Raw genomic sequence first — 24,296 nt, 5'->3', positions numbered from 1 at the left:
TTCCCAGCTCTGACCTTTTGTGTTCTAAGGGCCCTCCCAGCTCTGACATTCTGTGTTCTAAGGCCTTTTCTAGTTCTGGTATTCTCTGATTCCTATTTGTTACAAGTTCTGGGAAAGTTTTCACCCATCACATAAGAGTCACAGGCATCAAGATTCCCTCGTGGCTTTAGCCCCAGACCCGAGACAGAGGATTTGGCAGATGATTCCAGCTCCCATCCCCCTAGTCCTCTGGCCGAGGCCTCCAAGGCAGGGCAGTAACAGAGACGCAGCCCAAAAAAGAACAGGAAGCTTCACTGTTGACCAGACTGAGGAAAACCAAGGCCTGCCCCCCACACCCCCAAGCACTTACAAGGGGCCTCACTCACAACAGACTTCCCCTCCCTTCAGAGGGACAAGGGTGTGTTGTGAGAAAAGGCCAGACTGAGCTTCCAAAGAGCTCCATGACCTCAAGAAAGAATGTTCTAAGGTCCCTTCTGGTTGTAATCATTGTTCCAGTGCCCCTTCTGGCTCTGGCATTCAGTGAGTGCTCTCATGCCCAAATGCCTTTTCTGGCTTAGTCTCCTCGTAGAATTAGAGGCTGAAATTGGGCTCTTACAGACCATCTAGTCCAATGGAGGCCCAAGACATGAAGTGACTCACTGCTGGTATTGCTTTGTTTGCAAGTGACTTCTAGAAACAGGATTTGAACCCAGGGTTTCTGACTTCATTTCCAGGGCTCACATGTAGAATGGGGAGAATCTCATTTGTATCCCTTGCCTTAGAGCATTGTGGAGAAAAGAAGTTTGCAAGCCTACAAAACCCTATGGAAATGAGCATTATTAATGTTATGATGATGATAGGATGCTCCCTTCCCCTCGGTGATTTACTTCCCATCCTGCATCAACTTTCCTGTAACATTTGACAAACAATGAAGCTCAAAGTTCAGGACTCCTTATTGGGTTTGGTTGCAGGCCCTTAGGGGCCAGGAATGGAGCGACAGGCAAGGTTGGGGGATGGGGTGGGAATGTAGGAGAAGGATACATCGAGTAGGCACCAAACTGCCACCAGACAAACTGCCCAGCGGTTGCCACAATGCCACCAGTCAGGAGGACTGCAGAGAGAGAAAGGGAAACTGAGTCAGGTTGGCGGGCAGTCTTGGAGGCCAGAACCAGTAAAAGCCGTGAGATATTGGGAAGTTGTCCCCTGAACAGAAGGGACCCACGAGTGTCCCCTCCCTCTCTTTTCCAAGCCTGGAGGGGTGGACTATGTATTTTGTATTTTATCTGTTTATGTTGTTTTCCCTATAGCACATAAGCTTCTCAGGAGCAGGGGGTGTTTCACTGTATCCCCAGTACCTAGTGCAATGCTTGCCACATTATAGGTGTTTAATAAGTTTGCTAATAAATGAATATGAAGGTGCTTTTTTTTCTCTCTCTCCCCAACTCCTTCTCTCTCTCTCTCGCTCTTCCCCTCCGTCCCCCTCTTTCTTTCTCTCTCCCTCCCTTCCCTGTCTCTCTTCCTCTCTCTGTCTCTCTCTCCCTCACTCTCCCCTTCTCTCCCTCCCTCTTGATCTCTCTCTCTGTCTCTCTCAACCAACCAGTCTTTACAAAGCCCACCTGGTATACCCATCCCTATACCTTGGGTATGCTCCCCCTTTTGTGAATGTCTGACTTGGAAGATGGTGATATCTCCCCTACACACACACACACACACACACACACACACTTCATAGAGGTGCTGCCCATCCCTTGAGAGCCAGCAGACTGTGCGACCTCATAAGACAGCAGAGTTATAGAATCTCAAAGTTGGAGGGAACCTTAGACATCGTGAAATCATTGGCTTTTGGAGACCATGGAAGCCAAGAAGCTCAGGGCTTCCTCTTTTTTCTTCCACTTCCAGGAGTCCACTGTCCTGTGCTCTCTGCCCCTCTCTCACCTTCCCCTCTTCCCCAGAGATCTGATCTCATGGATTTCAGTCTGAGTATGAATGTCAGTGCTCATGTTCACTCTTGCAAAGGGGACTTGTAGGGGGAGTCTCCTCTTGCCTTCTGGGAGCAGGGCCTTTATCCATCCCCATGAGATGAATTCTTCCTGGCATCAGAGTGAAGATTGATGAATGAGGAGAGGACAGAGTAGGGGCTGTATCCCTTGCCCTTGAAAGTTGCCATTCTGTCTAATCCAGACCTGAGAAGCCTTGGGCAGAGTGAGCTGAAGCATAACCCCCAGGAAACAGCCCTTGAGACTAGTCCTTCATTTGACAGCTGAGGAAACTGATTCTCAGAGAGGGGACAAGGCCTATTCAAAGTTCTACACGTAGTAAGCAGCTGAGCTGGCACTCCCTCGCAGGTCCTCTGACTTCTAACCCTGACCTCTTCCCCATGATGGCAGGTGTGACTATAACATGGTGGACAGGAGGGAATGCAGACAGAGGGAGGGATGGTTGGGGGACAGTGTTCCCAAGATGGATCTGAGCAGTTTCAAAGGCTGTTCAGAGCTTGAAAGAGGCCTACCTGCTCCACTGGAACTCCTGGAATTTTCCATGGGAGCCCAGCTCTAGGTACCCCACTAACCTCCTTTCCTTCCACAACAGTTGCTATTACTCTACCATGTCCACTCCCTGTCTGGGACATTTAAGAACCTGAGCTAATCTTTCTTTTCACTTGTATTTTTATCCCCAGAGCTTGGCAGAGTGCCTGGCATGTAGTAAATACTTAATAAGTGCTTATTGATTGATCGACTGAACTGAAACTGAAACAGAAGGGGCCAAGACTCATCGACAGCACAGTTTTTAAAGACCTTCAGGCAGAGAGCACTCTCCCCCCAACCCCAAGCACCTCCTTCAGTGTTTGACAGTCTTTACTCCATCAGGAAGGTGGAAATAGAGTCATAGGGCACTTCTTGACAAGCTGATTTGAATTCCACCTCAGAAGGTTTTGGATAGACAGTGTGGTGTAGACTAGGGTATTATACTTGGAATCAAGAAGACCTAGGTTCAGATCCACCTCAGACACTTGTGGTGTGACTTGGGCGAGTTGCTTACCTCTTTGGGTCTCAGTTTCCCTATCTGTAAAAGAAGGGGGTTGGGCTTGATAGTTGCTAAGGTCTTTTCTGCCTCTTAATCTGAGGGCCGTGATAAGATCTCTCTTCTATTTAGCCTAAATTCTTTCAGCTGTCACTTTTTTCTCTTTGGTGAGAGGAAAGACACTTGGCCTCCCTTTTCTATAAAGTAATTCAGGTTGTCAGAAGCTGTTTGTAGATTCCATTAAAAGGAAACAGAAAATTGGCACCCTTAAGCCAGAGGCAGAGGTCTGGAAGTGACAAGAGATGGTGTTACACACCCCATGATGGGAAGGGATCCCAAGGTGGAAAGAAAATGAGTGAGGATACCTTCCCAGAGGGACTCACAACTCCTTCCTTCTGGCTTTCCCCGTAACACCAACCATGCCCCAGGAAACCACAGTCACAGCTCATGGGACACCAGAACCTGCAGTATCCTTCCTGTGACAGAGGTCTTGCCCTAGTTGGTAGACTAACTGCAAACCAGAAATTCTCCTGAGGGGTGTGTGTGTGTGTGTGTGTGTGTGTGTGTGTGTGTCCCTTGATCACAGGTTTTAGAACTGGAAAAGACCTAAAATATCATCTGGCTCCATTCCCCCTTTTTACAGATTAGGAATCTGAGGCACAGAGGAAGTGATTAAGCTAAAGTCATACAGCTAGCATAAAGAAGAATGGGAATTTGAGCCCAGGAGACAGAGAATGAATAAAGAAGCCCCAGTAACTCCTCTTCCCAGACCCCAACAAACTTGGCTCTCTGGACTCTTCCTAAAACTGGGGTTACCCAAGCTCCAGAATCACAGTATCAATCTCAGGGTTGGAAGGTGCCTCAAAGCCCCACTAGTCCAATGGTAGCTGAAAAATAATTCTGTCTACTAGGTCCCAGTCATCCAGCCTCTGCAGGAACCCGCTGCTCCCAAGAGGAACAAACAGTCAGCCCACTGAAACCACGTGGAATTCCCAGGACTGGGAAGAGACGAGTACCTGAAAAGCCTTCTGGGTGCGTAAGCCCACACTCACACTAAGAAATGACCAGCAAAGCCCTTCCTCGGGTCTGTGGACAACTTGTGGCCTGGGGTAGAGGCAGCTCCAGGGATGCAAGACACTGGAGAGTTTTTGCATAACAACATCTGATCTAATTAGTACACCATAATTATTCATATTAATTAATTATTATCAGTATGATAGAGCATTATATCCTTAACATTATATTGTTGCATGATGTAATTATAAAAGGAATAATAGTAACTAATTACTCTAATTTATTACTATTAATTGCTATATTATATAATTATTATTATAAAAGTAATAATAGTAATAATGGGATACATCTTGGATAAAGGGCCAGCCTTGAGTTAAATCTTGTGTCTCACAGATACCTACTTGCTGTGGTACCACGTGCTTAACCTCTTAACCACTTGTGCCCTCACCAAAAAAACCTGCCAAATTGTGAGTTACAGATGAACGGCTGTTCTGCTTCAGTGAAGGGATTTTCCAAAACGACACTTAAGAAATCATAGCTAATAGACAAAAAGCTATAGTGATGTACACTTTGATAACGGCTTACAAAGCGCTTTCCCCCAGCCGCTCTGTGAGGTCAGCAAGGCAAAGTCCTCATTCTAGAGCTGCGGCAATTTAGGCTCAGAGAGGTGAGGGGATTTGCTCAGATTCACACAGCAGATGAACAATAGGACCCAGACTCTAATCTTCCCAGTCTAAGGTCAGTACTCTTAACTACCCGACACTTCTAGCAAGGCAGCCTAAGTCTGGGCTTCATTCATAAAAGGGTTAAAATCCAAGGCGGGAACCCCTAGCTGATTAGGCAGTCGGTCAATAAATGTTTGTTAACTATGTACCAGAGACTGTGCTAAGGGCAGAGAATAAAAAATAAAAGGAAATAAAAAGGAAAGCTAGGTTAGCGGTAGCAGCCCACAGTCAGAGCTGAAATGATGCTCACAGTTCTCAAGAATATGTTAAATATCTGATCAAGACCAGTCAATGGCTAGCACTGAACCCAGAACCCTGCTTCTATAAGAAGCAAGTGGATTAAAAGTGTTCCCTGGACTGCTCTTGTGTTACAGTTAAACAAACATGCAAGCCCCTATTGTTGCCCAGCTAACATTAGGCGGTTCAATACTTCCTTCTTCTCAGTAGAAAAGTGCTGGGCTGAGGTAGAGAGTAGTGCATATGCAGCCAGGCACTTTCAATGAGTTGGTTTATTATGCTTAACTATTATCTTTGTTACAAGGAAAGAAATGATTATTGAGAAGTGATGCTCTTAAAAAGGCAATAAGTATCAACAGAAGGCTTTTTTTTTTTAAAGGTTATGGCTCACCAGTAGCATAAATTAAAAATTCATGTATTTAGTCCCAAAGAAGAGCTAGGAGAAGATGCCTTTCCCTACTCTTTTGCAGAGGTGGGATGGACACAAATGTGGACACATATATTCAGATTTTTTTTGGTTGCGTTTATCAGTTTTCCTCATGTTTTTTTCTCTTAAAAAAAATTCTTACTTGGGGTTGCTCTCCGGGAAAGAAGACGGAAGAATAAAGGGGTAAATATAGGCAACATAAAAACAGAAGATATCAATACAATTTCATTTTTAAAAAAGAAAAAAAAATTCAATCAAACACAGAGAGATTTCAGATCATGAAAAAACCTGATCTCCATTCAACTGCTACCATTTGTTTGAGGGGGGGTCCTCCTTGTTTTCTTGACTTCTACATTTCAGAATCTTCAAAGTTTGTTTTTTTTTTCCCTCCTCAGTTCACTTGCCAGGCACAGGGCAAGTGCTTAGCTATTAAGCTAAGAAATGATTATCCTTCACAATTTTTTTAAAAAGGGAAAAAAAGATCCTAATGACCAGGCTGGCTAAAAGTTGTTCCAGTTTCAGGTCCGAGAATAGTTCAAAGTACAACAAAATTTTCAAGTCAGAAGTCCCAGGATTCAATTCCGGGCTCTGTCTCTCATTAACTGACTTTATGACCTAGGCTTTATGTCATACACAGTCTATAAAATGGGGGTAAATGACACTTGCATTATCTGAACAGAGGCAGCAGCTCACAGACTTCATAGCTGCCCGAGATCTCAGGAACCTACCTTCCCAAGAAGGAGCCACCCACCCACTAGCTCAGACTGAAGCCCAGTTTATGCCCTGAGGAGTTAAACAAGCCAGACTGGGCGCCTCTCTCTTTCCTGCAGGGAGGGAGGTAGCCATCGAGGGGCTTGAAGACAAGGTGAAGTGAGGGGGAGCAGAGGCTCAGCTTTTGGGATGATGCTTTAACCCAAGTGGTCCAAGGCATCTCAACTCTAAGTAGGCTGACCTGGCAAGCCCTATTCCCTTATCCCCTCCCCTATACCTTCCACAGGGATGGAGAAAGCCCCTTCTTGGACAGGACAGGAGAAGGCTCCCCATACACAGGCCCCTGGGAGAGGGTGAGTGAGCGCTGACATTCATACTCCGGCTCAGACTGAAATCAGTGAGACCAGGTCTCTGAGGAAGAGGGGAAGGCTAGAGGGGGCAGGGAACACAGGATAGTGGACTCCTGGAAAGTGGGAGAAGAAAGGGGAAGTCCTGAGCTGCTTCTTGGCTTAGCTGGTCTCGAAAACCCAATGATTTCAGAAGTCTAAGGCTCCTTCTAGCTTTGAGATTCTACAACTCTGCCTTCTTATGGACCAAGCCGTCTGCTGGCAGCACGAAGGAGCGGAAGGGGCCCCTCTCACCCTGGCCATGGTCAGTCATGGGCTGTGTGTGGACTTAGAGGACCTCTGACTCGTGTGATCTTGAGCAAGTTATTCCCTCCTCAAAGCCTCCATTTTCTCATCTGTAAAACGGGACCTAATCTTCAAAGTTCTTCCTGGTGCTAAATCTTAGGATCTTAAATCAGGTCACAAATGGCTTCTCTCTTTGCTGTGTGAACGTGCGGACCTATATTGAGGTGGTAGCTCATAGGATTTGGAGGAAGAGTGATTGGGGACCGAAAACCCAGAGACCTGGTGGGGCCTTGGCAAGGCTGTGATGTAAGCTTCCACACCCCTCAGCTACTAGGGTATCCCCCAGTCCTGATTGTAAAGGGGGTGTCTGCCTCTCAGATCACAGGGGAGCCTCAGGAGGCAAAGCTGAAGGCAGAAGACTTCTCCTTCGGAAGATGTCAGGGGACAGGAGGCTGCAGCAGCAGACGGGGACTTTCCCTGGCTTAGCAGTAGGGTGGTGACCTAGCCAGAAACCACAAGGAAGAGGAGAAAGAGAAGTCTCGAGAAGAGGACATGGGAGGGAGAAAAGCCCCGCTTCTCCTTTTTACCTTTACTTCCTCAAACTAGCAGAGGCAGCTTCCTTCTCACTTGTCTTTCTGAGGTTCATAATGGAGAGGGACTTGAGGGAGAGGGGGCAGAAAAGGGGGCTCATGTGTTCCTTGGCTAACGGGGGCCACCAAACAGAGTCCCTGTTTTCTGTGTTTCCCTGTTGTGCCTTAACCTCTGGCCAAACCCCTAAGCTCATCTTTGCTTCCCTTCCCTCCCTCCTTCCCCCTCCCCTCACAGCCTGGTGATGCCCCCAGCTGCTGCCTTTACCCCGGCACATCTCCTAGCTGCACCCTCTAACAATCAATCAATCAATTAACCAATCTCTCTCTGTCTCTGTCTCTCTCTCTCCCCCCCGCCTCTTTATTTCATCTCTCTCTTCCTCCTCCCCCACAAAGCTCTAGACACCCACCTGCAGCCCCACTCTCCTTCCCATTCCACCTCCCGCCCCCCGCCCCCATCCCTGGTCCCACTCCCCCCTGGTTCAGGACACTCACTCTGGGCTTCTCAAAGTTAAATTAAAACCGAAAAAGTTTCCAGCCCAGGGCTGCCTGTGGGGGCGGGGAAAGAGCTGGCATGCCCCAGGGGGCCAGACGGGTCAAGCCGCCCTCCCGCCCCCACATCGTGCCCCTGTCCCGACTCACTGAGGCCGGACGCCAGAGCCTGCTCGTTGGCCCACATGGCCCATTCGATCTGCCCCATCACGGCAGGCGGCGACCCCCGGAGAGAGCGGGCAGCGGGAGAAGCCGGAGGAGTAGGAGACCGCGGCGGCGGCGGGAGCCCGGCACTGACCCACCCAGCGGCCCCGACCACGACTCCGCCCCTCCCTGTGCCCCACCCCGGGGACGGCCCGGCCTCCTCGTGCCCTCCTCCTCCTCCTCCTCCACTTTCTCCTCCTCTTCCTCTCTCCTCCCCTCCCACTCTTTCTGCCTGCGCCTCCAACCTCCCCATCCCGACCGACTGGACCCTTATTTAACTGATCTCCTGACCCCCACCCAGTCCCGGGACAGTGGCTCGGCGCTGCTCTGCTCTCCAGGCTCCCCCATCTCCGGAATAATGCCAACTCCTGAACGCCCAACTTCACATTAGACACTCCTGTCGTGATAGTCTCCGCCCCTCATTCCTCCTTGGAAGGGCATCGAGCGAATCGCCCGCTTTGTGATCATTTCATGGCTACAAGGAACTCCAAGAGTGGGATACTCCCTCTGCCACTGCAGGTGGGCACCTTTTCTGCCTCTTAGTCTTAGGGAGTTGACTAGTTGCCCACAGTCACACAGCCAGTCAGTATCAGAGGCAGAACCTGAACCCAAGTCTCCCCGGTGTGAAGGCCTGTTCTCTATTTGTTACCCCACATTGCCATCTCCAAACAAAGGGATTTACATAAGTAACCCAACTTCTGGGGACCCCCACTCCATTCTCAAGGGTCAGGGTTCTGCTTAGTAACTCTTATATTAAAATAAAACTTTCAGATAAACACAGCTCTTCCCTAACAGGAACAAAGCCTTGAAGTTCAGAGAACAGTTACTGTCACAGAGCCTGGATTCAAAGTCAAGGCTCCCGTCTCCAGGGCCATTGTTTTTTCTACCAGACCCCACTGCCTTATGGGATTCCTGATGCAGAGGAAAGAAAGTCAGGAGACATAGGACCTAGCTCTGGCTCTGTCACTTACTAACTCTGTGACGTCAGTTTCCGGTTGTTCACTCATAAAATAGAGTAATAATGCTTGCACTACCTAGGTAGAGACATCAGTAGTTCATAGGTTTTCTAGCTCCCACAGACTTTGGTGTTTATCTAGTCCAATCTCTTCATTTTATAGATGAGGAAACTAAGGCCCCAAAAGGTCATGCCACAAGGTTGTTTTGAGGAACAAATGAGATAATGCATTATAACTGGAACACCTGACCTAAGTTAAAAATGGGCTATTCTTCAGCTAAAGAAACCAAGAATGAGAAGAGGACAGAGGCTCTTCTATGCCTGGGGTTGTGCGAAGTTGACCAATTTCCTGAAAGGCCAGATGAACTATTGGCAGTTCCTCTTTAGGCTACCCCACATTTTATACCTTTATTAAAATGCCCCTTCCCACCCCCAACATCCTCCTAAGCAAAACAATTGGCAATCATTTATGAAGTACCTACTGTGTGCCAGGCACTGGGCTGGAGGACAGGGATACAAATACAAAACTGAAGTGGTCCCTTCCCTTTTGGAGGTTTACATCCTACGAGGGGGAGACAACAGACAAAAATACAGGCTACAAAAAACCAACAGTAATTGGGAGTGGAAGAGCTAAAGACTGAGGGAATAAGGGAAGACTTCTTGAAGTAGGTGACGATTACAATGAGCCTTGAAGGGGCCTATGGGTGCAAGGAGACAGAAGCAAGAAGGGAAGGTGCTCGAGACATAGGGCTGCCTATGCAAGATGGCAGCCCTCTCTCCGGAGCGCTGGCCATCACCTCTGTGGTGCTGGCCTGCTCCTGCAATGAAACATGAGCCGCTGTCACACCTTCCTTCCAGAGGAAGGCCCTTTACAAAGCAGGGGGGCTCAGGAAAAACTGACCTTAGACATAGACACCTATGTGGCAAATCCTAAAATCCGAGAATCTCAAGAGTTGCACCTTTGCTGTCTTACAGAGCCAGGGCTTTTCATTCAGGGTCCATGAATAGAATTCAGGGAGTTTGTGACTTAAACAAACTTTTCTGGATAATTGTATTTCAGCAGAATTGGTGTCTTTTGTTGTTAAAGGTATCCTATGCATTCAAAAACATGACTCTGGGGGCAGCTAGGTGGTGCAGTGGATAAAGCACTGGCCCTGGAGTCAGGAGGACCTGAGTTCAAATTCAGCCTCGGACACTTGACACTTATAGCTGTGTGATCCTGGGCAAGTCACTTAACCCCACTGCCTAGCCCCCTAAAAACATGACTCTGAGAAAGGGTCCAGGGTTCACGAGAATGTGGCCAAAGGGGTCCAGGAAGCCTTTGATCCAGACCAGCTTCCTAACAGAATACCCTTCACAATCTTGAGTTATTCTCTTCTTCAAATAAATAGGTGTTAGTAGAGACATCCGCCCTGTGAAAAGGGCCCTTGCCACCAGTGCCCTCACAGGACAGGAACGAACAATTCCGCCCTGGTTGTAAAGCCTAGTCACATGAAGTAGCATGAGTCACACCAGTGAGAAGAGGGAGACATTATACCCCTTACCCCTTCTCTTTGAAGTGAATGCTTCCTTCTGTTTTATTTTGTAGTTTGTGGGTTTAGAAGATCCTACAGGGACAATGTGGACATCTGAGGTGATGAGGTATGAGAAGAAACTGAATAAAGGGAAATTCTAAACCAACTGTAACAGTAGAACCACCAGCCACTCTTTACAGCGACAGAAAACAGCTCAATTGTATCATCAATGGAAAACACAGAGGGAAGTGGGGCTTCTGGAGCTGAAGCCTGAACTGTAGAGGGCTACGTGCTGTTTTCACTTGGGGAAACAAACCAGCCCAGACCCCATCCTGGAGGATGTGGGACCAGAGTCCGATTTTACTTGGCACATTTGCATGGCCATCATTCAGGGCACTTTGGATCTCCAGGTCCTTTGCTTCTACCCTTGCAACTCCTGGCTCTCCCTGACCTTCAGCTCCCAGGGTGTTGGTGCTGGGGAGATAAGTGTTGAGTATAAGGGGAAAATCCTTTTGGAGTTTAATTTTTTTCAGTTTACTTACATGCTTACAGTACTGTTTAAATGGCAGATGTAATTGTCCACCACAGTTAGAAAATGGAATGTATTGGATAATTAATTGGGAATCCATGAAAGGGGGGACCGATGAACAAGAACACCAACAGGGCTGATTATAATCAGATTTTCCGTCGGAGATTCAGAGGGAGCTCTAGGGTCATCGTGATGAACACCAATTATCACAGTAATATACAAACAGGAACACTTCCCTTCAACAGAACACTAGATAACAGAGGACACAATAGCACTTCTTTCTGGGGTGAAATAATCGACTTCTGCTATTTCTTAGGCAAAGTTGAACCCTGCCTCTGTGAGGTCACCCATCCTCTCCCCCAAAGTCTGGGGATTAGGGAGGAGAGCACCATTCTGGGAGCCAAGGGTAGGGGGGTTTATTTCCACAGAAATTCCAATAGAGATCCATAGGGAAGTCACTTACCCTCACAGAACCGCACATTCCACTCAAGACTAATGCCAACAACCACCTTTCAGCTCTGTGGAGCAAGGTAGCACAGATGCCCAGTTAACATGTCACCACTGGCTTTAAGGAAAGACCACTTAGAGACTGTCCATTTTAAATTAATTCTTTTTTTTTTTTTAATAAAATTAAACTCACAGTCAGTGGCTTAAATTCTGGAACACCCGAGCAAAATTTGGCAAAAGATTGGCCCTGCAGGCCACCACCCCAAGAAACACCCTCCTTCTGCGGGCTCCCAAGAGGCTGCTTTGCTGGCACACTCCCATTCATTTAATACAAGTCAAGAAGAGTCAACAACAATCCAGTAGAGAAGACGTGGGCCATTTCTTTCCTCCATGGACTTTGTTGAAGAGCAGCGAGAAAGGCTTTGGAGGAAGGGTCAGGAAGGAACGAGTCTCCACCGCCATCTCCGACAGGGTCTGGTGTCGCTTCTGCCCAGGCCTCTGCGTGATGGACTAGGAGGGGGATGTCTGGGGTCCCCACCACGACAGTGCCACCTCTGCACATCTGCACACAGAGGTGACAGACCCCACGACAGGGACAACCGCCTCTACCGCTGGAGGGCGGAAGAGCCGACAGTCAAGCCAATGCACAAGTCCTTGCTGGTGGCATCTCTGACAGAATCCCCCGCCTGACAATATTTTTCCAGCCACGTGCGGACACTGGGAAAGCATCCAGAGTCCCAACAAGCCAGTCCCCGACAGCATAACCAGAAGTGGTATCCATGCTCCCCATTCAGCTGCCTCTCCCCGAGGTGCATGATGACCGGAGATGGCGCGTGCTCAGGACGCCAGTGTGGGCAGGCCATTGGGGCCCAGGAGTGGCTGCTGGGGGTCCTCCAGCACCTGAGGTCCGGGCCCCACCTGTAACAGAGGAGAAGTTCAGTGCAGGATTACGTGGACAGGCAGGCATTTCACTTAGCGAGCCTCCTCACTGGGCCAGGAGGGAAGGGTTAAAGAGTAAACTCTCCCCTATTCCTTCTAGGCAGAAAGACATTAGCCCAATACAAGATGGCCATTTTGGAACATTGGCTTGGCTGGGGTCCATTTCTCCAAACCCTTGGCCAAATTTCCTTGGGAAGCTTTTCTTCCTCCTCTGTCTTCTCTGTTCCACAGGTTCGTCTGTCCACTGTGGCTTCACATTTATAGCACCTTTCCCAGCAGCAGCCTCCCACCCCCTCAGGGATGGACAAGGGAGGTCATCATATCATATGCATGCCATGCAATTATGAACATGTGATTTGCAGAGGAACCACGGGAAATATCTGCTTTTGGGAGAAAGCGGCCCCTGCTTATCTGTACTTCCCCTAAGCTGTTACTACACCAGGGCCAACAGTTTGTGGATGGCAAGCAAGGAAAAGTGGCCTAACAGCTCTGGGGCAGGAGAGGGAATCCGTGCAGAAAGAACTGGGGACCTTTGAAGGCGAGTGTAATAAATGAGATGACTTTTTGGAATGGGCATTAGGGGAAAGAGAAAGGGCCTTCTGTGCTGACTTGCAGGGACTTCCCTGGTGACCAGAGGAAAGCGCTTTCTAGGCATTACCTGAGTGGCAATGATGTATCTGATTACTCCAGGGGATGGCTCCATGGCCAAAGCAGATTTCAGCTCTTCTGAGGGCTCAGCGGGCTCTATTGGCAAGCCCTTCAGGAACCTGGGAGGAAAATGACTAGGAAGACATCACCCTCTTTAGTGTCAGTCACCCTGAGGCAGCATGGACGAAGGAAACGAAGAGATGTCTGCCCATTCGTGCCCACCACTACCATTTGTGCCCACCACTACCATTCGCCTAAGTGGGATGGGACCCTTTCAGCCCTCTGTTCTTTGTTTCATGGGTTGGCCAACCAATTCCCCACGCGGTGACCAAGCTCCTGTCCCTAAGCCTCCCATGCTTCCGGAGGTGCAGGCTATTGCTGGGACCACATCAAGTAGGTAGAACCTCTCAGAGCTTACGCTCTGCAGACATGGCCTTCAAAATTCTACATTGTTTTTTAAAAAAGTCAGTGTTTTCTACCCAAAATATGATTACTTGCACAACATTGTGCAGACTGAAGCCATGAACCTGACCCACATACAGCTTGCTTCTCCATCCAAGTCTACAACAAATTCCACAGGTTAATTTCAAAACTACTCCTTTATCTTCCAAGGCACTGATTCCTTCTCTCCCCATGACTGCTTACACAGAAAGTAGCAAGGAGAAGTAAGGAGAAAAGCTAGGAAGAGATGATGGAGACTAGTCAGTGCATGGAGAAGCACCGGCAGAAGGGCCACCATCAAGAAAATCTTTAAAGAGTCTTCCATCGTCCTAACCATACCCCACAGCCAGAATGTGGCTCCTTGGGAGCCTGAATGGTGACTGGGCCCCCGAGAGGCACCTCTGTCCTCTCTTCCCTGCCTTTGAGGCTGGCCCAGACCAGCTTCCATCTAGGCCAGCACTGCCCACTCTGCTCCTGCTATCACCGCTAGGCTCCCATAACCAGAGTACTGGGCAAACAGTGTAATAGCTCTCTTCTCTGGCTTCAGGAGGGAAACAAGACACTAGCCTGGGAAGCCCACTTCCTATTGCAGGCCTCCTAGGATAACCAGTGATGCTACTGGACTCTGAGAATGTTGCCCACCATCATTATGTGTTCCAATGGTCCTCACATCATGATCCCCATCTCAAATAGCAAATTAAAGTGGGTAACAGACGCAGGGATTTTCAGTTTAACCTTTTGGTTGAAGCAGATACTATTTGTCTTTCTTTGTACCTCAACAAATACATAAGCCAGCCATAGCCATCCAGGAAAAGGGAGAAAAGAGGAAACAGGTCATGCAACTCACTTGTCTCCGTTCATCTCTGGTGGGAAGATGTGTTTTATGACAGCGACAAATTCATCCATCGTGTCTTCCAGGGTGAAGATGATGGCATTGGGACCTGCGTCAAATGTGTACGCCACCTGAAAAGCAGGACAGCAGAGGCGGATGTGTCTGTGATAGCCCCTCTGCTCCCGGGCCACCAGGCAGCACAAGGAACTCTCGGGCTCCCCGGGGCCTCGTCCTTAAAGCACCAGAGCCCCAACTTCCCTAAGAGGCGCCTGAGGACCACCAAGAGAGCAAAGGGGCCTCCCTCTGCCTCTGATGTTTCACGGGATCTAGGAAGGAAGAAGCCTGGCATCAATCCACACTGTGTGGGGGCCGAGGTAGGAAGAGACAAGTTAGATGCTGATGTTTTTTAGGGGAGCAGAGGCTTCATTCCCTATGAACACAAGGTGGGGAGGGACCCCAGACGCCTGGCAACGGGCATGCTCTCTGGTCTTTCCACATGGACCTCTTCTCCCTACTGCCTTCCTCAGGAGCCGTGAATACCACACAGGGCTCTAGGGCAGGGGCATCCAACTCGATCAGAAAGGGATCCCTGCTGGCCACCAATCCACATTATTCCCTGGGTCCAGTTGTGAGCCTGGCCCCCTGCTCTGGGGAATTGCAGGGCGTAAGGTGTTGAGGTCCTGTACAAGAAGCCATCACTTTACCTTAGTCTTGCCATAGTGGGCATTGAAGCGGTGGACGAGGCCCATGATCTGCCGAGATGTGTCATTGAGGTAGCAAATGGGAGGGAAGGTGTCCAGGCAAGTGGCATGGAATTGGTTGCTGTCCTTCATGGTCAGCTGGCCAAATCCCTCAAAGTCACGCTCTGTGATGCACCGCGCCATCTCTGCCATCCTCCCAGGCACCACAGATTCAGCCCGGAACTGCAAAGAAACGGGCCAGTTTTCCAGACTCATCAGACTATCAAGGGAAAGGCTGGAGGGTGGGAAGGAACAGGCATGCTGATCGGGAAGCCTGCGGGTGAGGGGAGAAGAGGCTGAGGATCCTGTGACTCTGGCAAGGCTGGCTGCCCATGGTGTGATCCCCTCCTGCTCCATCCCCCTGCGGGCCCCAGGCCCAGTCTTACTTTGAGCAGAGAGCTGGTTTCTACGCTGGTCTGCATTCCAGCTGTGCTGGCCACTTTTTTTTTTTCAGCACTCACCTAACCCAAGAAAGAATACATTAGGTTCCCCAGGGCAGCAACTTCAAAAGAGCACATGTCCCAGCACTCCCCAAACCAACCCATCACGGCCCAGGGAGCTCTGCGAGGTAACGAACTACACGAACTACGTGCTGGAGAAAATACAGACAGACGAGCTGTCTTCTAGGAGCTTCAGACAAGATTGACACACATGAAACAACCACAAACAACCCACGGCAGACCATTAGAGAAGGTGGGACAGACTCTAAAGTGCCAGAGAAATTCAGAGGAAATGGGGGGATGAGGGGGAGAGTAGTCAGGGACGCCTTCACGGAGGAGGTGTCTGAGTTGGCCTTTGGAAAATGAAGAGGCTCACAGTTTGGGAAGCGTAAGCCGTGGCATGAATGAATGAACAGGACACACACGTCTATGGAGCAGCTAAGACTGTCCTGGCAGGGACGGAGGGACACAGGGCTCTTCCGCATTTCCCTGAGGCTTCCCCAGCCAAACCACCCAGAATCGTCTAGGCCACAGACCCGAGGGATGCAGCCGTGGTCTCTCGGGCCTCCTCCCAGAAGCCCAGCCCTCAGAATGGGAAATCCTGTCAGAGAAGCTTCCACCTACTCCCAAGTCAGGTCCCACTCACCACCAGAACCACGACTCGGAGCTCTGGCCAGTGGGACTCCGGTGCAACCTGCTGGGCGATGCTGTCCTTGCCATCAGGCCTTTCTCCCATGTGCCACTGCACAAAGCCCCCCAGCATGCTCCGACAAGCACTGCCCGAGCCTTGCCGGGCCACTTCTGAAAGCTCGCTCTCGACCCCGTAGAGCTGGGCCAGCGTGTAGACTGTGGACAAAGGAATGGAGAGGAGAGATGACCCGGGAGGCGAAGTGGAAGGCACTCACAGTCACTGGGATTACCATTGGAGATGCAATCGTTATCTCCCAGCAGGCAGAGGTTTTATTTGTGCAATTACACACTGCCACGAGGCTGGTTCAGAAAACAGCAATATCTGTGATTACCTAAGAGCTGGGAGACGGGGCTAAAAGATGCCGAGTGGTGAGGGCAGGCCTCCAGGCAGCTCACCAGGGCCCTCATACCTCCCAGTAACCAGGAGCTGCTGCTGACCAATCAGAGCTGAGCCCTACCCCAACCCTCCCAGAGTCCCGGACCCTCCCTGGTTTGGGGAGGCAGATCTGAAGACATTCCCAGTGGGCCCCGCTTCCAACACTACTCACCAAGGCAGGCGTACCCCGCTGCTGAGGAGGCCAGACCTGCCGCCGTGGGGAAGTCATTCACGGACGCAATGTGCACCTTGTAGGAAAGCGGAACAGAATCTCCATCACTCCCGCTCCTTCTTTTCCGAGCCAGGCGACGGACTGTTGGGCAAGAGAGAAAGGAACAAAGCCCAGGGGCTGGGGCCGGGCTGGTCCTTCTGTGACTGCCTCTGACGTGGCTTTCCCACTCCCCTCCCTGGAGCTCCTTTGGCAGGCTGTCTCCTCATCAGCCTCAGAGCACACTGGTTAGCCTTTCCTTGCCTCCCCAGTGCATAGCACAGAGTGGGTGCTTAATCAGTGCCTGCTGGGACCAACAAGAGAAGGGGGCGGGCACACTCAGCTCTGGGCACTACCCTGTCCTTTTGTGCTAAGAACAAAAAATGAGAATTCCCAACCCTTGGGAAATCAGCTGATCCACAAGGATTTGCAAAGGAACCCTAGATGACAGGTACCGCATTAGATCCTGGGCAACATATATCAAGGAAAATTGCCCTGACATCCTAGAACCAGAGGCTAACACAGAAACCGATCTACCACTTCAAAGAGATCTCGACATGAAAACTCCTAAGAATATTATAGCCAAATTCCAAAGCTCACAGATCAAGAAAAAAATACTGCAAGCATCCACAGAGAAACAACTCAAACACTGTGAAGCCACTGTCAAGATAACACAGGAGTTAGCAGCTTCTCCATTAAAGGACTGGAGGGCTTGGAATATGATGTTCCAGAAGGAAAAAGAGCTGGGATTACAACTAAGAATCCACTTACTCAGCAAAACTGGGCATCATTCTTCAGGGGAAAAATGGAGATATAATGAAATAGAGGACTTTCAAGCATTCCTGATGAAAAGACCACAGCTAAAGAGAAAATGTGACTTTCAAATACAAGACTCAAAAGAAGCATGAAACAGTAAACAGGAAAGAGAAGTCATAAGGGATTCAATGAGCTTAAACTGTTTACATTCCTACATAGTGAGATGATTATTTGTAACGCCTAAGAACATTATCATTCTTAGGGCAGTTAGAAGAATACATAGATAGAGCGCGCAGGTGTAAGTTATGATGGGATATCTAACAAAAATTGGGGGGTGAGAAACAGGGATGAAAGGGGAAGGGAGAGGTAGAAAGGTTAAATTATCTTACATAAAAGTCACAAAAAAGCTTTTATAGTGGAGGCTGAAGATGAGGTGAGTGGGCTAGATAATGCTTGAACCTTACTCTCATTGGAATTGGCTCAAAGAGGGAATAACATATATGCTCAGTTGGGTATAGAAATCTATGTTATCCTATGGGGAAGGAGGAGGGGAAGGGGATAAGAGAAAGGGTTGGGAGGATGATAGCAGGGAGTGTGCATCAGGGAAGGTGGTGATCAGAATCAAAACACTTTTGAGGAGGGACAGGATGAAAGGAGAGAGAGGGATAAACAAGGGAAAAAAGAAGATGGAGGGAAATACATAGAAATCATAGCTGTAAAATTTTTTTTATAAGTTTATTTGATAAAGGCCTCATTTCTCAGATATATACAGAACTGAGTCAAATTTATAAGAATACAAGTCATTCCCCAACTGATAAATGGTAAAAGTATATAAACAAGCAGTTTTCAGATGAAGAAATCAAAGCTAATTATAGCCATAAGAAAATGCTTGATTAGAGAATCACTATTGAATAGAGAAATAAAAATAACTCTGAGGTATCACTTCACACCAAAAAGATCAGCTAATATGACAGAAAAGGAAAATGACTAATGTTGGAGAGGATGTGGGAAAACTGAGACACTAAAGCTTTGTTGGTGGGGTTGTGAACTAGACTAACCATTCTGGAGAACAATGGAACTATGCCCAAAGGGCAACCAAACTGCGCATACCTTTTCATCCAGCAATACCACTATTTGGGTCTGTATCCCAAAGAGATCACACAAACAGGAAAAGGACCCACATGTTCAAAAATATTCATAGCAGCTCTTTTTGTGGTGGCAAAGAATTGGAAATTGAGGGGATGCCCATCAACTGGGGAATGGCTGAGCAAGTTGTGACATATGATTATGATGGAATACTAGTGTGCTATAAGAAATAATGAGCAGGTAGACTTCAAAAAAAACCTGGAAAGACTGATGCAAAGTGAAGTGAGCAGAACCAGGAGTATATTTTACATAGTAACAGCAATATTGTACAATGATCAGCTGTGAACAACTTAGCTATTCTCAGTAATACAATGATCCAGGACAATTCTGAAGGACTTATGATGAAAAATGCTGTCTACCTCCAGAGAAATAATTGATAGAATCTGAATGCAGATCAAAGCAAAACTGAAAATTTTAGAAAAACGAATGTTAAAATTATTTTTACATATACTTGGGGAAAAAAAAAGAACTGGAACCTAAGGGGATGTCCATCAACTAGGGAATGGCCAAACAAGTCTTGGTATATCAATGTGATGGAATATTACTGCACAGTGAGAAACAGCAAAACAGACAGTTTCAGAGAAACCTGGGAAGACTTGTATGAACTAATGAAGAGTGAAGTAAGCAGTACCAGCAGAACAATTTATATAATAACTGTAACAGTGAAAGGAAAACAACTAAGAAAGACCTAAACTGGGATTCTGATCAATGCAATAACCAACCATGTTGAATTTATTATACACTTAAAAGGAAAAGCAAGCTACATGTAATAGAGATTTCTCAGTTTCATGTACAACCCCCTTTTTCTTCGTATATGGAAATGTTCATTTTGGGTGTTTGTTAACTTCAGAATAAAAAAATTAAAAACAACAAAATCCATAAGCTTCTCCCTTTGTATAGCTCCTGACCCCCACACCTACAGCTCTGTAGCTCCCAACCATTATGTACCAAAGTAGAGAGCTGAGAAACAATGAGAAGGGTGGTGCTGGAGGTACCCCAAACACTGCTCAGGGTTAGTCACCAAGCCTGCTGCCAGCTTGCTTTAAGGGAGTCAGGAAAATGGAAAACATCATTGATATCTTCTAATCCACCTTCTTTCAGCTAGAACACACTGGTTCATTACCACTCCCATCCCAAATGAAAACTAGGACAGGAGAAGGGCATGTGACCCAGGGTCAAAGGAACCAGTTCAAGATCTCCAGCCCTTACTCTCTCGAAGGCAGGACTGTAACCGTGGGTGCCCCACATCCTCCTCCTTGCCATTCAGCCAGATTCGGTCCTCTTTGAAGTCCCGGCTGATGGCTGCTGTGGTGGTGGTTTTTAACTAGGAAAGAAAAACAGGGTCACCTCAGCCTTCAGGAAATAACAAGGAATTTCTAGATGGCACTAATAATTAGAACTGAACTCATTTCCCACACATCCAAGCCCATTTTAATACCTGTTACTACCCATGATCTCCTTTTCCACCTTTCAAGGAGCCAGATGTTACCCTTATTTAATTTTTTCAGTCTTTTAAGATAATGATTTCCCCCTGCCCCAAGTTCAATAAGTATTTACTAAGCCCCTACTATGTACAAGTAAGGTATTGTGCTAGGTGTGCAGTATTCAAAGACAGAAAAAGTTCCTGGCCTCAAGAGGCTTACATTCCACTGGACCCTATACACACTCAAAGGGATCTGTGATCTCACTTAGAAATGAGGCAGTATGTGGAACACCAGCCCTGGAGTCAGGAGGACCCAAGTTTAAATCTGGCCTCAAATACATACTAGCTGTGTGACTCTGGGCAAGTCACTTAACCTTGACTGCCTCCAAAAAAAAAAAAAAAAAAAGAAAAAAGAAAAGAAAAAGAAAGAAATGAGGCAGTGTGGCTTAAGGAATTGAAGGCCAACCATAAAGCCAGGAAGACCTGGGTTCAACTCCCACCTCTGACACCTACCGGTCACTTAACTATAAGTCATTTAACTTTTGAGAGCCCCAGAATACTCTCTAAGACTCTAAGTTGCAGAGAAAGTTCCAGCTTGTACTGGCAGAGGACCCTGCCTCAGCCAGGGAGTGCCTTATGACAGTAAATCATAGGTTGAGCCTAGGGGTAGGGAACCTTCAGCCTCAAGGCCACACATGGCCTTCTAGGTCTTGAAGTGCAGCCCTTTGACTGCATCCAAACTTCACAGAACAAAATCCATGGCTGCGCTAGAGGACCTAGAGGGTCACATGTGGCCTTGAGGCTGAAGGTTCCCCACCCCTGACCTAGTCCTTAAGTATATTTTAGAAATCAGGAAACAGTCAGAGGCAGACACTGCCATGCATGGGGTTGTAGGGTAGGTGGCAGAGACCCTGGACTAGGTCCAGTAATCCTACCTGCCAGGCCAGGGTTCTAGTACAAATGGTTTGGGTCCCTTATTTTTTAGTGCAGAAATGTTGGTCCTGTGAAATCATCATCAAAAGAATCCTCTGGGAGGGGTCGTGAATCTTGAATTCCTCTGGTGGAAAGCTGGCACGTGGAGGCTGCACACTGAGAACACTGTGGCTGACTTTTCTCTTCCCACTCCTCCACAGGCAAGGTGTTCCAGTTACTATACAGTATCTGGACTTGTGTGGGATCTCAGCTCCCAGCTGAGGGAAAAGTAGTTTACGAATTTGTGCATACCTGATTTTGGTGCAGAGTGACACTCAGTGAGGAATTGATGGGCAAAATCAGCTTTTCGTCACGTTTTCCCCCTGGAAGAGCAAGAAAACCGGGATGACTGCTGTTACCCTACGGAGGCCATCTGACCTCTTGCTACTCCACAGGAGGGTTCTGCTCTAGGCAAGTCTATCTCTTCCTAGCCCCACCCACACCCAACCTGAGAATATGTAGTTACCCAGGCCAGTAAAGTCCTTCCCCCACCTTCTGTTTACGAAAATCTTTCCAAAGGAAGTTCAAATCCTACCCCTTTGAGAAAGCTTTCCCAAACTGACCTCTGGGAACTGAGGTACAAAAATCCAGGTGACTCTCCTTTATCTTCTTCAACAGGTCCTAATTTACCTGCCTGCTACCTTTACTTCTACTTCTATTCTCCCCCAGGCCACAGGCTGCCTCCCTTTGCTAATTTAAAACTCTTAGCAAACCTTTCAAAGGACCTCAGTGAAACACACCAGAGTCAGACATTACAGGTATTTGCTTCAGTAGGGTGAACACTCTCCATTGATGCAGACCCAATCCTCCCTACATCTTAACAGACTGTAATTCATGAGCTCAGTAGTCAAAAACACTGGTGGCCCAGCTCCAGGCAATGTCTCTAATGTACAACAGACATACAGTGTGCCACCACGATCTCACTGGAAGCCTGTTCAAACTGATAGTCAATAACAACAACAGCAACAATAACAATGACAAACACTGATGGTCAGTAACAATAACAATAATAAGAGCTAGTATTCAAATAGTAGCTACTATGTACCAGGCACTGTGCTAAGTGCTTTACAAATACTACCTTATTTGCTCGTCACAACAACCCTGTTATTATCTGTTACACTGTTATCATCTCAGCTTTTACAGATGAGGAAACGGCAGCAAACAGAAGTTAAGTGACTTGCCCAGGGTCACAGAACTAGTGAGTATCTGAGGATGGATTTGAACTCAGGACCTCCTGATGCCAGGCCCAGTGCTCTAACCACTGCACCACCAGCTGCCCAAGTACACACTATGTGCCAGGTACTGCGCTATAAGCAACAGGGATACCAAGAAAGGTAAAAGGCAGTCCCTGCCCTTCAGGTGCTCACAGTTTAATGGGAAGACAGTACGCAAATGACTACCTACAAACAAACAATAGACAGGAGAAACTGGAAATTAACAGAGAGAAAGCACTAGAATTAAAGGGGATGGGAAAAGGTTTCCTGTGAGGGATGAGATTTTGCTTGTGACTTGAAGGAAGCCAAAGAGGGCAAGAGGCAGAGATGAGGAAGGAGAAAATTCCAGGTAAGGGGGACAGGCAGTGAAAATGCTCCTAATCTACTGATACAGCATTCCAGAAGTCAGGCTTATCTCCAAGTCACAAGGAGGCACGGCAGAATAGGGCTTTCCTGGCATTTGAGGATCAATGTATGAATTAGTGTAAACTCTTGAAAGGACAGGACTAGAAAAGATAGAATTCTACAGAATATCTTTGTCTTCCTAGCTTCCTGGCATCACACATTCAACAAATACTTCATGAACATCTCCTCTGTGCCAAACACTAAGATTTAAAAAAAAAAAAAAAGATGTGTAAAACCACAGCGCAGACCTTCATAGGAGCTTACAAGTAAATAAAGCTGACATGCACAGAATGCATTAAGACCTACAAAGCACTTTCCTCAAAGAAAAATCAGATTGTCAGAAGTGGACTGGATCTTAAATATCATCTTCCCTGGTCATTCCTTCATTTTATAGGCCTTAGGAGATTGAGGGTCTTTTTTTTTTTTTTGGCTAGGCAATGGGGTTAAGTGACTTGCCCAGGGTCACACAGCTAGTAAGTGTGATGTGTCTGCGGCCAGAGGTGAACTCAGGTCGTTCTGAATCCTGGGCCGGTGCTCTGTCCATTTTATTTTTTTTTTTTAAACATCACTCGAACAGGTAGAGCCTGGAATCAAAACCAAGTTTTTCTGATTTCAAGTCCAGGGTTTTTCCACTACCGGCCCAACAGCTCTGTGAAGCTGGTTGTGAAATCACGATCATTTCCATTTTGAGGATTCTGCCTTTGATCCTGGAGGCAATAGGGAGTCATTGAAGTTTACTCAGTTAAGGGGGTGACATGACGGGACTTATGTTTCAGGAAAGTCACCACTGAGAAGTACCTTCCTTGGAGATGGAATACGAGAACCTGGGTTTGAACCCCCTGGTACTACTTAATTAGCTATGCGATCGCTGGGCAAGTCATCCGCTCTCTCTGAGCCTCAGTTTCCTTTGCAAAATGAAGGGGCTGGGCTAGATCTGGGGTTCTTAGCCTCCCTGAGTGTCATGGACCTCTGACAGTCTGGTGAAGCCTATGCACTCCTTCTTGGAATGTTTTTAGGTGCATATTATTTATTATTTTTATTCTTAAGTATTATTTAAAATATTATTTTAAGTATTATTTATTATTAACATAAATACTGTTTTGTGTGCCTGGGGTTATTACATTATTGACATGCTATTTTATATTAACAATACTTTAATCAAATATTAACATTCTGTTATTGAACTAAAGATGTCCTTCCCTCCCCCATCCCAGAGCACAGCTCTCGGGCTGAGAGCGTCTGGTCTGGATGGCTTCTAGGTTCCTTCCAGCTCCAGAGTCAGTCACCCGGACCCAAATACCTCCGGAACCCGAAACTCGGAGCCCAGCGTCCGGGGGGGAACGTTTCCCTGGACTCCCCCTCCCCTGCTCCGGCGCCTCCTCCCCCACTCACAGTACTTGATGACCGCGATGTTGGTGGGGGCGGTGCAAGTGATGGAGACGAGCGGCTTCTCGGCGGCCATGGCCCAAACCGAACCCCGAACCCCGTACTTCTGACAGCCAGCCGGACACAGTCCACTCAGGGCCAGCACCGCCAGCTCATGCCCGAGCCCTAAGCGACTGGGCGGCTCACACACCGGGCAGGCCCCGCCC

At 47.8% G+C, this 24,296-nt stretch overlaps 2 protein-coding genes across 2 annotated transcripts in view; both read right to left on the bottom strand.

The window, feature by feature from the left end:
• The window catches only part of LOC114032380 (cytochrome b-245 light chain), a 15,356-nt gene extending 7,234 nt beyond the window's left edge, over positions 1 to 8,122 (bottom strand). Inside the window, exons 1-2 of the mRNA XM_027847648.1 lie at positions 7,976 to 8,122; positions 1,021 to 1,090 (exon numbers count right to left, since the gene is read on the bottom strand). Of these exons, the coding sequence (XP_027703449.1) occupies positions 1,021 to 1,090; positions 7,976 to 8,033 (128 nt within the window). The 5' untranslated portion in view covers positions 8,034 to 8,122. The remainder of the gene's footprint in view (positions 1 to 1,020; positions 1,091 to 7,975) is intronic.
• Positions 8,123 to 11,621: 3,499 nt separating this feature from the next.
• MVD (mevalonate diphosphate decarboxylase) lies at positions 11,622 to 24,266 on the bottom strand. The gene is made up of 10 exons (XM_027847691.1): positions 24,097 to 24,266; positions 21,338 to 21,408; positions 19,900 to 20,014; positions 16,753 to 16,893; positions 16,161 to 16,360; positions 15,461 to 15,535; positions 15,039 to 15,257; positions 14,350 to 14,465; positions 13,072 to 13,180; positions 11,622 to 12,392 (listed from the first exon to the last, which is right to left on the bottom strand). Exons 1-10 carry the CDS (start codon positions 24,164 to 24,166, stop codon positions 12,312 to 12,314), a joined length of 1,197 nt encoding a protein of 398 aa, XP_027703492.1. The 5' UTR covers positions 24,167 to 24,266; the 3' UTR covers positions 11,622 to 12,311.
• Positions 24,267 to 24,296: the final 30 nt, after the last annotated feature.

Source organism: Vombatus ursinus, unplaced genomic scaffold (genome assembly GCF_900497805.2).
Source record: "Vombatus ursinus unplaced genomic scaffold, bare-nosed wombat genome assembly UNPS02005286.1, whole genome shotgun sequence".
Classification (NCBI taxonomy): Eukaryota; Metazoa; Chordata; class Mammalia; order Diprotodontia; family Vombatidae; genus Vombatus; species Vombatus ursinus.
The sequence above is the reverse complement of the archived record's forward strand: the minus strand, read 5'-3'. Positions and strand labels throughout refer to the sequence as shown.

What these genes read in the sequence shown, in the direction of transcription:
- MVD (XM_027847691.1), bottom strand. Translation starts at nt 24,166, where the DNA reads ATGGCCGCCGAGAAGCCGCTCGTCTCCATCACTTGCACCGCCCCCACC. An exon ending in ACAGTCCTGCCTTCGAGAGA is followed by an intron (nt 16,894 to 19,899) that starts GTAAGGGCTGGA and finishes CTTGCCCAACAG; the next exon opens with TCCGTCGCCTGGCTCGGAAA. An exon ending in GATACATCATTGCCACTCAG is followed by an intron (nt 12,393 to 13,071) that starts GTAATGCCTAGA and finishes CCTCTGTTACAG; the next exon opens with GTGGGGCCCGGACCTCAGGT.